The sequence below is a fragment of the Scyliorhinus torazame genome, chromosome 14 (genome assembly GCF_047496885.1).
Source record: "Scyliorhinus torazame isolate Kashiwa2021f chromosome 14, sScyTor2.1, whole genome shotgun sequence".
NCBI lineage: Eukaryota > Metazoa > Chordata > Chondrichthyes > Carcharhiniformes > Scyliorhinidae > Scyliorhinus > Scyliorhinus torazame.
The window spans coordinates 200,981,150-200,993,776 of record NC_092720.1 but is presented as its reverse complement, the minus strand read 5'-3'; the positions used below and the strand labels follow the sequence as shown (position 1 = coordinate 200,993,776).

At 52.7% G+C, this 12,627-nt stretch overlaps 1 protein-coding gene across 1 annotated transcript in view; it reads right to left on the bottom strand.

Annotated features, from left to right (window-relative positions):
* The window catches only part of LOC140390348 (uncharacterized), a 222,817-nt gene that overhangs the window by 113,289 nt on the left and 96,901 nt on the right, over positions 1 to 12,627 (bottom strand). The window contains exon 12 of the mRNA XM_072475420.1: positions 10,819 to 10,929. Within this exon, the coding sequence (XP_072331521.1) occupies positions 10,819 to 10,929 (111 nt within the window). The remainder of the gene's footprint in view (positions 1 to 10,818; positions 10,930 to 12,627) is intronic.

The following is a 12,627-nucleotide window of genomic DNA, read 5'->3' as shown; positions in this document are numbered from 1 at the left end:
CCAGCTCCCCCCTCTCCCCAGCAGCAGCAACCCAGTAATTCCCCCCTCCCACCCCCCCCCCCCCCGCTAGATCCCCCGCTAGCGTAATTACTCCCCCCATGTTGCTCCCAGAAGTCAGCAAACTCTGGCCGACCTCGGCTTCCCCCCGTGACCTCGGCTCGCACCGTGCGACGCCCCCTCCTTCCTGCTTCTCTATTCCCGCCATGATTATCATAGCGCGGGAACCAAGCCCGCGCTTCTCCCTTGGCCCCGCCCCCAATGGCCAACGCCCCATCTCCTCCACCTCCCCTCCTCCCCCATCACCACTTGTGGAAGAGAGAAAAGTTACCACATCGCAGGATTAGTACATAAAACTCCTCTTTCCCCCCTTTTTAACCCACCTCTTCGCCCCCCACATTCGCCCCACCACTTTGTTCAAAACTTCTTTTTAATAACCCGCTCATTCCAGTTTTTCTTCCACAATAAAAGTCCACGCTTCATCCGCCGTCTCAAAGTAGTGGTGCCTCCCTCGATATGTGACCCACACTCTTGCCGGTTGCAGCATTCCAAATTTTATCTTCTTTTTATGAAGCACCGCCTTGGCCCGATTAAAGCTCGCCCTCCTTCTCGCCACCTCCGCACTCCAGTCTTGATAAACGCGGATCACCGTGTTCTCCCATTTACTGCTCCGAGTTTTCTTTGCCCATCTAAGGACCATTTCTCTATCCTTAAAACGGAGGAATCTCACCACTATGGCTCTGGGAATTTCTCCTGCTCTTGGTCCTCGCACCATCACTCGGTATGCTCCCTCCACCTCCAACAGACCCGCCGGGGCCTCCGCTCCCATTAACGAGTGCAGCATCATGCTCACATATGCCCCGACGTCCGCTCCCTCCGCACCTTCAGGAAGACCAAGAATCCTCAGGTTGTTCCTCCTTGCGTTGTTCTCCAGTGCCTCCAACCTTTCCACACATCGTTTCTGATGTGCCTCATGCATCTCCGTCTTCACCACCAGGCCCTGTATGTCGTCCTCATTCTCGGCTGCCTTTGCCTTCACGACCTGAAGCTCCCGCTCCTGGGTCTTTTGTTCCTCCTTTAGCCCTTTGATCGGATGTAGTATCGGGGCCAACAGCTCTTTCTTCATTTCCTTTTTGAGCTCTTCCACACAGCATTTCAAGAACTCTTGTTGTTCAGGGCCCCATGTTAAACTGCCACCTTCCGACGCCATCTTGGTTTTTGCTTGCCTTCCTTGCCGCTGTTCTAAAGGATCCACTGCAATCCGGCCACTTTCTCCTCCTTTTTCCATCCGTATCCAGGGGGGATTCCCTTCTGGTTTACCGCACAGTGTTTTTAGCCGTCAAAATTGCCGTTGGGGCTCCTATCAAAAGCCCAAAAGTCCGTTTCACAGGGAGCTGCCGAAACGTGCGACTCAGCTGGTCATCGCCGCACCCGGAAGTCAACATTTATTTTCTAACCGAGGAGTAGAAGACAATTAACTCTGACAGAAGAATTTGCGACTCCTCAGATACTGAAGCAGTCCATGTATGCAGCAAGACCTGGACAACATCCAGGCTTGGGCTGACAAGTGGCAAGGTACATTTGCGCCACACAAGTGCCAGGCAATAATGAGAGAGGGTCTAACCACTGCCCCTTGACATTCAATGAGATTACCATCGCTGAATCCCCCACAATCAACATCCTGGGGGTTACCATTGATCAGAAACTGAACTGGACTAGCCACATTAATACTGCGGCTACCAGAGCAGGTCAAAGGGTAGGAACCCGTGGTGAATAACTCACCTCCTGACACCCCCCCAAAGTCAGTCCACCATCTACAAGGCACAAGTCAGGAGTGTAATGGAATATTCTCCATTTGCCTGGATGAGTGCAGCTCCAACAACATCCAGGATAAAGCAGCCCCACTTGATTGCTTCTCCTTCCACAAACATTCAAATCCTCCACCACTGACAGTGACAGCCGTGTGTACCATCCACAAGATGTACTGCACTAACTCGCCAAGGCTCCTTAGACAGCACCTTCCAAACCCACGACCACTACCATCTAGAAAGACAAGAGCAGCAGATACCTGGGAACCCCACCACCTGGAGGTTCCCCTCCAAGTCACACACCATCCTGACTTGGAAATATATCACCGATCCTTCACTGTCGCTGGGGCGGCATCTTGGATCTCCCTCTCTCACAGCATAATGGGTGTACCTACACCTCAGGGGCGGCAGCTGTTCAAGAAGGCAGCTCACCACCACCTTCAGAAGGGCAACGAGGGATGGGCAATGAATGCTGGCCTAACCAGCGACCCCCACATCCCGGAAATGAATTTAAAATTATAAATACGTAAGAAAAAGGATGTTTACCATTTGGCCGGTTGAGCCAGCTCTACCATTCAATAAAATCATTGCTGACTTGACTGGGGCCTTAGTTCTACTTTCTTTACTTCCCCATCAACCTTGACACCCTTAAAGGTCAAATCAGCCATGAATATAATGGCTGACCCAAGCTCCACTGCTCTATTGAAAGGAAAATTCCAAACACAAACAGAGAAGAAATTCCTCCACATTCCTGCCTGCAGTGAGAGACCCGAGGCGGGATTCTCCCGAATTGGCGCGATGGCCCGACGGCGGCGTAAAATACGGCGCGAACCACTCCGGTGCCGGGCCGACTGGAAGTTGGGGAGTTCTCCGCACTTCCGGGGCTAGGACGACGGCGGAGGGGTTGGCGCCGCGCGAGCCGGCGCCGAAGGGACTGCGCGAGTTAGCGCATGCGCAGAACCGCCGGCGTTGTCCAGCATGCGCAGAGCGGCCAGAATGTCCTGGCGCCTGCGCAGGGCGGGGGCGGGGGGGGGGGGTATCTTCTCCGCGCCAGCTATGGAGGAGCCCTACAAGGGCCGGCGCGGAAGGAAGAAGTGCCCCCATGGCACAGGCCCATCCGCAGATCGGTGGGCCCCGATCGCGGGCCAGACTACCATGGGGGGGCCCCCCCACCCAGGGGTCAGATCCCCCCCCCCCGCACCCCACCGAGGACCGCACCAGCCAACTTACCAGCCAGGTCCCGCCGTGTGGGACCATGTCCAATCCACGCCGGCGGGAGAGGCCGGAAACCGACGGCCGCTCGGCCCATCGGGGCCCGGAGAATTGCCAGGGGGGGGGCCGCTGCCAACGGCCCCCGACCGGTGTGGCTTGATCCCCGCCCGAAAACCGCCGCCATAGAATACGGCAGCTGGCGTCGGAGAGGAGGGGCGGGATTCACGCCGCCCCCCCCCCCCCCCCCCCCCCCAACGGGGATTCTACGACCCGGCGGGGGGGGGGGGGGGGGGGGGGGGGGGGGTCGGAGAATCCCGCCGCCTTTATTTTGTAACCTTGCCGCCCAGTTCTAGATTCCCACACGAGGGGAAACATCATCTCAGCATCTACCCTGTCAAGCACCTTCACGATCATTCTTGTAAACTCCTATAAATGTAGGCCCAACAGGCTCCACCTTTCTTCATAAGATCGGCCACTCACTGCAGAACCATAGCCTGCTCCTGCGCATATTTTATGCAGATAAACCAGGAGATGAGGCAAATCTGTGAGCAGAGATTCACAATATTATCGCGCTCCCATCAGGAGACTGATAGATTTGTGTGGAATGGTGGTTTACACCCCACGTAATACTACTCTCCGTGGAAGACAACAGACAACAATATTCGGTAGGATACAATGCTGGCATTCCACTATCAGCATTGTAGGAGTCAGTATTGACGGAGTGCTAAACAGTAAAAGGGTCAGTACTCAGGGAGTGCTGCACTGTAAAAGGTCAGTACAGAGGGAGAGCAGCACTGTCAAAGCGTCAGTACTGAGGGAGTGCTACACCATCAGGGGGTCAGGACTGAGGGAGTGCTACACCATCAGGGGGTCAGGACTGAGGGAGTGCTGCACTGTCAGAGGGTCAGTACTGAGAGAGTGCTGCACTGTCAGAGGGTCAGTACTGAGGGAGAGCAGCACTGTCAAAGCGTCAGTACTGAGGGAGTGCTACACCATCAGGAGGTCAGGACTGAGGGAGTGCTGCACTGTCAGAGGGTCAGTACTGAGGGAGAGCTGCACTGTCAGAGGGTCAGTACTGAGGGAGTGCTACACCGTCAGGGGGTCAGGACTGAGGGAGTGCTGCACTGTCAGAGGGTCAGTACTGAGGGAGTGCTGCACTGTCAGAGGGTCAGTACTGAGGGAGTGCTGCACTGTCAGAGGGTCAGTACTGAGGGAGTGCTGCACTGTCAGAGGGTCAGTACTGAGGGAGTGCTGCACTGTCAGAGGGTCAGTACTGAGGGAGAGCTGCACTGTCAGAGGGTCAGTACTGAGGGAGAGCTGCACTATCAGAGGGTCAGTACTGAGGGAGTGTGCACTGTCAGAGGGTCAGTACTGAGGGAGTGCTGCACTGTCAGAGGGTCAGTACTGAGGGAGAGCTGCACTGTCAGAGGGTCAGTACTTAGGGAGTGCTGCACTGTCAGAGGGTCAGTACTGAGGGAGTGCTGCACTGTCAGAGGGTCAGTACTGAGGGAGTGCTGCACTGTCAGAGGGTCAGTACTGAGGGAGTGCTGCACTGTCAGAGGGTCAGTACTGAGGGAGTGCTGCACTGTCAGAGGGTCAGTACTGAGGGAGCACTGCACTGTCAGAGGGTCAGTACTGAGGGAGTGCTGCACTGTCAGAGGGTCAGTACTGAGGGAGTGCTGCACTGTCAGAGGGTCAATACTGAGGGAGTGCTGCACTATCAGAGAGTCAGTCCTGAGCTGCCATGGCAGAGGGCCAATACTGTCACAGAATTCTGAACTGTCAGACTTTCGGATATGCCAAGGTCCCATCATGTTGTTGTGAAGGGTGTCACAACACTGCAGTGAAGAAGAGCAGGGGAGTTCTCCCTGGTGTGCTGGTCCATGTTTATCTCTCAAAGATCAGCACGAGAGAATATTTGGTTATTGTCAACATTGCTGGTTTTGGGATCCTGCTGTGCACTCTTTGTTTGCTGTGATTCCCATATTACAACTGCAATAAATTACTCTCATGCTGGTTGAGCCCTTTGCAATGTCCTGAGATTGCGACTGCTGCTAGATAATTGTGAGTCTTCATTCCACTGTGGATTGGGGGTGCTGGTTCCCTTCACACTGGGCGGAGAGGGGTGGAGGGATGGGTGCAGAGAGCACTGCGTGCGGGGTCATATTGTGCTCTAAAACCTTGGGCATTTCACACTCACATCAACCAGAGGTGGGAAGGGACGGGCGGACAAAGAGAGAGAGAGGACAAGACTTCAACACAGGATGTGAGAAAACGTGTTGATTGTGATAATAGAGGCCACTTTGCGGTTAGCAGCTCAGCCGTCACATTAGCTGTCACAGTTTATGCTGACACCGCTATATCTTGATGAGGGTGTGCCTTTTCTTTTGTCAGCTCGCTCGCAGCTCAATGGCATGTTCGAAAGCCTCCCTTTCTACAGCCAACCCGTCTGCCCTCTTCTCATCCGCAACTTCTCACTCACGTTCCCGGAGTGGAGTAAGAAGGGCAGTCTGCTGTGTGGGACTGGTAGGGATCGAAACTTCAGCTCCTGCACAGGTCCCTGGGTCTTGCCAGGAAGTCACGGAAGAGTCTGATAAGAACCGGATCGACCAGTTCAACGTCAAACTCGCCAACCGAGAATTCTCTTTTGTGAGCTTTGTGCATTTCCCACGATTTTTGAATTCACAGTGAGAGGGACTGTCAGGGGCAGGTGAATGGGACAGTCCTTCCCAATTTGATTTACCTCCTCCATGTCCATCACTGCTTCTGCTGCGCAGGTGTCACCGGTGCCGACAGCAGATCACCGCAAAATAGACCTCCTCGGTTTCCAGCCGACAGGTTATAGATATCCCCCGATTGAGAACTGAGAGACCCCAGTCAGTGTGCCGATGGTCCCCGAGGGAAATGGACTGGGAGATGGCACGGTGACACAGTGGTTAGCACTTCAGCCTCACAGTGCCAGTGACCTGGATTCCAGAATTGTCTGTGTGGAGTCTGCACTTTCTCCCTGTGTCTGCGTGGGTTTCCTCCGGGTGCTCCAGTTTCCTCCCACAATCCAAGATGTGCAGGTTAGGTGGATTGGCCATGCTAAATTGCTCCTCAGTGTCCAGGGATGTGTAGGTTAAGGAGTTACCGGGATAGGGCAGGGGAGTGGATATCAAACGCGCAATAAAGAGGGCTAAAAGGGGTCATGAAAGGGGGTAGCTAGAGAAAGGATTGGCCCACTCAAAGACAAAAGAGGGAATTTATGCGTGGAGTCAGAGGAAATGGGTGAGATTCTTAATGAGTACTTTGCATCAGTATTCACCAAGGAGAGGGACATGACGGATGTTGAGGCTAAGGATGGATGTTTAAATACTCTAGGTCAAGTCGGCATAAGGAAGGGGGAAGTTTTGGGTATTCTAAAAGGCATTAAGGTGGACAAGTCCCCAGGTCCGGATGGGATCTATCCCAGGTTACTGAGGGAAGCGAGGGAAGAAATAGATGGGGCCTTAACAGATATCTTTGTAGCATCCTTGAGCACGGGTGAGGTCCCGGAAGACTGGAGAATTGCTAATGTTGTCCCTTTGTTTAAGAAGGGCAGCAGGGATAATCCAGGGAATTATAGACCTGTGAGTTTGATGTCAGTGGTAGGCAAACTGTTGGAGAAGATACTGAGGGATAGGATCTATTCACAAAGTAAATAGACTTATCAGTGATAGGCAGCATGGTTTTGTGCAGGGAAGGTCATGTCTTACAAACCTAATAGAATTCTTTGAGGAAGTGACGTTAATTGATGAGGGAAGGGCCGTAGATGTCATATACATGTACAGATATCTCCCTGAGAGAGTGGGGACTGAGAGACCCCACTCAGAGTCCAGATATCTCACAGAGAGAGAGGGACTGAGAGACCCCAGTCAGTGTACAGATATCTCCCTGAGAGAGAGGGACTGAGAGACTCCAGTCAGTGTACAGATATCTCCCTGAGAGAGAGGGACTGACAGACCCCAGTCAGTGAACAGATATCTCCCTGAGTGAGAGGGACTGAGAGACTCCAGTCAGTGAACAGATATCTCCCTGAGAGAGAGGGACTGAGAGACCCCATTCAGTGGACAGATATCTCCCTGAGAGAGAGGAACTGAGAGACCCCAGTCAGTGTATAGATATCTCCCTGAGTGAGAGCGACTGAGAGACCCCAGTAAGTGTACATGTATCTCCCTGAGAGAGAGGGACTGAGAGACCCCGGTCAGTGTACAGATATCTCCCTGAGGGAGAGGGACTGAGAGACTCCAGTAAGTGTACAGGTATCTCCCTGAGAGAGAGGGACTGAGAGACTCCAGTCAGTGCACAGATATCTCCCTGAGAGAGAGGGACTGAGAGACTCCAGTCAGTGTACAGATATCTCCCTGAGAGAGAGGGACTGAGACACCCCAGTCAGTGTACAGATATCTCCCTGAGAGAGAGGGACTGAGAGACCCCAGTCAGTGTACAGATATCTCCCTGAGAGAGAGGGACTGAGAGGCTCCAGTCAGTGCACAGATATCTCCCTGAGAGAGAGGGACTGAGAGACTCCAGTCAGTGTACAGATATCTCCCTGAGAGAGAGGGACTGAGACACCCCAGTCAGTGTACAGATATCTCCCTGAGAGAGAGGGACTGAGAGGCTCCAGTCAGTGCACAGATATCTCCCTGAGAGAGAGGGACTGAGAGACTCCAGTCAGTGTACAGATATCTCCCTGAGAGAGAGGGACTGAGACACCCCAGTCAGTGTACAGATATCTCCCTGAGAGAGAGGGACTGAGAGACTCCAGTGTACAGATATCTCCCTGAGAGAGAGGGACTGAGAGACTCCAGTCAGTGTACAGATTTCTCCCTGAGAGAGAGGGACTGAGAGACTCCAGTCAGTGTACAGATTTCTCCCTGAGAGAGAGGGACTGAGAGACTCCAGTCAGTGTACAGATATCTCCCTGAGAGAGAGGGACTGAGAGACTCCAGTCAGTGTACAGATTTCTCCCTGAGAGAGAGGGACTGAGAGACTCCAGTCAGTGTACAGATATCTCCCTGAGAGAGATGGACTGAGAGACTCCAGTCAGTGTACAGATATCTCCCTGAGAGAGAGGGACTGAGAGACCCCAGTCAGTGTACAGATATCACTCTGAGAGAGAGGGACTGAGAGACCCCAGTCAGTGTACAGATATCTCCCTGAGAGAGAGGGACTGAGAGACCCAGTCAGTGTACAGATATCCCCCTGAGAGAGAGGGACTGAGAGACTCCAGTCAGTGTACAGATATCTCCCTGAGAGAGAGGGACTGAGACCCCAGTCAGTGTACAGATATCTCCCTGAGAGAGAGGGACTGAGAGACCCCAGTCAGTGTACAGATATCTCCCTGAGAGAGAGGGACTGAGAGACTCCAGTCAGTGTACAGATATCTCCCTGAGAGAGAGGGACTGAGAGACACCAGTCAGTGTACAGATATCTCCCTGAGAGAGAGGGACTGAGAGACCCAGTCAGTGCACAGATATCCCCCTGAGAGAGAGGGACTGAGAGACTCCAGTCAGTGTACAGATATCTCCCTGAGAGAGAGGGACTGAGACCCCAGTCAGTGTACAGATATCTCCCTGAGAGAGAGGGACTGAGAGACCCCAGTCAGTGTACAGATATCTCCCTGAGAGAGAGGGGCTGAGAGACCCCAGTCAGTGTACAGATATCTCCCTGATAGAGAGGGGCTGTGAGACCCCAGTCAGTGTACAGATATCTCCCTGAGAGAGAGGGACTGAGAGACCCAGTCAGTGTACAGATATCCCCCTGAGAGAGAGGGACTGAGAGACTCCAGTCAGTGTACAGATATCTCCCTGAGAGAGAGGGACTGAGACCCCAGTCAGTGTACAGATATCTCCCTGAGAGAGAGGGACTGAGAGACCCCAGTCAGTGTACAGATATCTCCCTGAGAGAGAGGGGCTGAGAGACCCCAGTCAGTGTACAGATATCTCCCTGATAGAGAGGGGCTGTGAGACCCCAGTCAGTGTACAGATATCTCCCTGAGAGAGAGGGACTGAGAGACCCCAGTCAGTGTACAGATATCTCCCTGATAGAGAGGGACTGAGAGACCCCAGTCAGTGTACAGATATCTCCCTGAGAGAGAGGGACTGAGAGACCCCAGTCAGTGTACAGATATCTCCCTGATAGAGAGGGACTGAGAGACCCCAGTCAGTGTACAGATATCTCCCTGAGAGAGAGGGACTGAGAGACCCCAGTCAGCGTACAGATATCACCATGAGAGAGAGGGGACTGAGAGACCCCAGTCAGTGTACAGATTTCTCCCTGAGAGAGAGGGACTGAGAGACTCCAGTCAGTGTACAGATATCTCCCTGAGAGAGAGGGACTGTGGGACTCCAGTCAGTGTACAGATATCTCCCTGATAGAGAGGGACTGAGAGACTCCAGTCAGTGTACAGATTTCTCCCTGAGAGAGAGGGACTGAGAGACCCCAGTCAGTGTACAGATATCTCCCTGAGAGAGAGGGACTGAGAGACACCAGTCAGTGTACAGATATCTCCCTGAGAGAGAGGGACTGAGAGACTCCAGTCAGTGTACAGATTTCTCCCTGAGAGAGAGGGACTGAGAGACTCCAGTCAGTGTACAGATATCTCCCTGAGAGAGAGGGACTGAGAGACTCCAGTCAGTGTACAGATTTCTCCCTGAGAGAGAGGGACTGAGAGACTGCAGTCAGTGTACAGATATCTCCCTGAGAGAGAGGGACTGAGAGACTCCAGTCAGTGTACAGATATCTCCCTGAGAGAGAGGGATTGAGACACCCCAGTCAGTGTACAGATATCTCCCTGAGGGAGAGGCACTGAGAGACTCCAGTCAGTGTACAGATATCTCCCTGAGAGAGAGGGACTGAGAGACTCCAGTCAGTGTACAGATACCACCCTGAGAGAGAGGGACTGAGAGACCCCAGTCAGTGTACAGATATCTCCCTGTGAGAGCGGGACTGAGAGACTCTAGTCAGTGTACAGATATCTCCCTGAGAGAGAGGAACTGAGAGACTCCAGTCAGTGTGCTCAGTGTATAGACAACTCCTTCAGAGAGAGACACTAATAGACAGACCCCAGTCAGTGTATGGAAATCTCCCTGGGAGATGGACTGAAGATCCCATTGTGTATATCTCCCTGCGATAGAGTGAGACAGATAGAACCCAGCAAGATATCTCTCTGACCAACAGAGAGGGGACTGACAGACAGACACTTTTTCACAGTAACTTCATTTAGTGTCAATGCAAGACTACTTGTGACACTAATAAAGACCATTATTATTATACCAACCCGTGTACAGGTGTCTGAGAGAGAGGGGACTGTTAAAACACTGTGCTGAGCTGTGTTTGAAAGTTTTGCAGTTGATGCAAGGAAGGTTTGAAATGTGGGACCAGGCAACAGCCATCTAGCTCTGGAAGTCCAAATTTAAGCAAATTAAAATTTGCTGCTTAATGGCACCAAGTGAGTACCCCACTGACAGAGAATATTTTCCCTCATTTTAGCAGAAAGTACAACAAAGGTGGGAAGATTATCCCATTCAGGGAAACACAGCAGAGTAAGGGTCACCTGGTCTGGGTGACCAATCAGGACTCAGAGTGGGGAATCACCCGAGGGGGGTGGGGGGTTCTCCTAGGTCAGAGGTATGTTGGAATTAGCTGTAAACATGCTGCTGCTGAGGATAACTTGGAAGTAAATCCTTTTTTGTTCACTAGTGAAGTCTGTGAAAGTGCACCATTACAAAAGAGCAGCGAGGGATCAGTTGGAAAGAGGGAAACTGATTACTTTTACCTGTGAAACCAGGCTCGCACACGCAGGTGTAGCCATTGACAGAGTCCCTGCAATAGCCAGACTGGCACGGCTTCCCGGCACACTCATCAATGTCAATCTCACAGTGCGGCCCTTCAAGAAAGAGAGAAAAGAGGAAATGAAAACCAAAACAAGAGGAGGTGTGCGTGTTGAAAAGTCTGTCTCAATAACCCAGTCATGAATCAATTGCACTCTGTCATCGACCAGTCGCACCATGACAGCTCTGCAGCAACGCTCACTGGCAACGCTTCTTCAACTGTTGTGCATTTCAGCCGTGTCGGCAGATGCACTTTCACTTCGAGTCAGGGCTTTGTGAGTTCAAATCCTACCCCAGCCACATAAACCAGGACGAAGCCCAGGGGAGTACTGTACAGTTGGGACACCTCTTGAATGAAATGAAAATCGCTTATTGTCACAAGTAGGCTTCAAATGAAGTTACTGTGAAAAGCCCCTAGTCGCCACATTCCGGCGCCTGTTCGGGGAGGCTGGTACGGGAATTGAACCGTGCTGCTGGCCTGCCTTGGTCTGCTTTAAAAGCCAGCTCTTTACCCTGTGCTAAACCAGCCCCAGTGTATGATGTTAAACACAATCCCCCACCTCCTGACATATAAAGATCCCTCATCACTTTTGTCTCTGGCATTTTGAACAAAATTTATCCCTCGCCAGCATCGCAAAAACATGTTTATTTCATCATGATCATGTCGCGGGATCATGTGCGGGATCTTGCCATGCCCGAATTGGCTGTCATTCTTCCTACATGACAACAGTGGCTGGAATTCTCTGGCCGTTGGGATCTGCTTTCCCTGTGGGCAGCGCACCCAGCCCTGCCTCCCCGGTTCCCTGGCGGTGTGGAGTGGCTTCAATGGGAAATCTAGAACACAGAATATGCAGTGCAGAAGGAGGCCATTCGGCCCATCGAGTCTGCTCCGACCCACTTAAGCCCTCACTTCCGCCCTCTCCCCGTAACCCAATAATCCCTACTAACCTTTTTGGACACTAAGGGCAATTTTGGACACGAAGGGCAATTTAGCACGGCCAATCCACCTAACCTGCACATCTTTGGACTGCGGGAGGAAACCGGAGCACCCGGAGGAAACCCACGCAGACACGGGGAGGATGTGCAGACTCCGCGCAGACAGTGACCCAAGCCGGGAATCGAACCTGGGACCCTGGAGCTGTGAAGGCACGGTGCTAACCACTATGCTACCGTGCTGCCCAAACAAAGGGGGTAGAGAATTCTGCCGGCACCGAATGGCCCGCCATTGAGAAACACGCGGCTGGGGAGCTGGAGAATCCTGCCCAGTGACTACACTTTGAAAAGTATTTCATTGGGTAGAAGGCGCTCTGGGATGTCCCGGTTTGGTGAAAGGCACTGCGGAAATAGGAGCCTTTTTTTCATCGGAATGCTGGATGACATTGCTGGGAATGCAAACACGACCTCCCCGCTGCCTCTGTTCTTCCACCCGGAACACTGATCCTCGTGAGGCCCTGCCCTCCCACGGCCGAATGAGAGCAAGCAGCCTCCTCCTTATTCCAACTGTGTGAAGCTCACCCCAGCCAACCAGCCCTCATTAATCGCAACTCCAACGTTTCCTTCAGTTAGCAAGAAGAGAACGTTTTGAAAAGACAAGCACTTCCCGATGAACGTTCCCGCTGGTTTAATGGTTGCTCTGCCTTGGGGACTACCCTTCATTTCCTGGAAAAACCTGGATATTCCCACAAGTGGGCCGCAGCCATGTGGGGAATCACCTCTCCGGTGTGACTAACCCATTGGTCTCCTGGTTGGAGGGT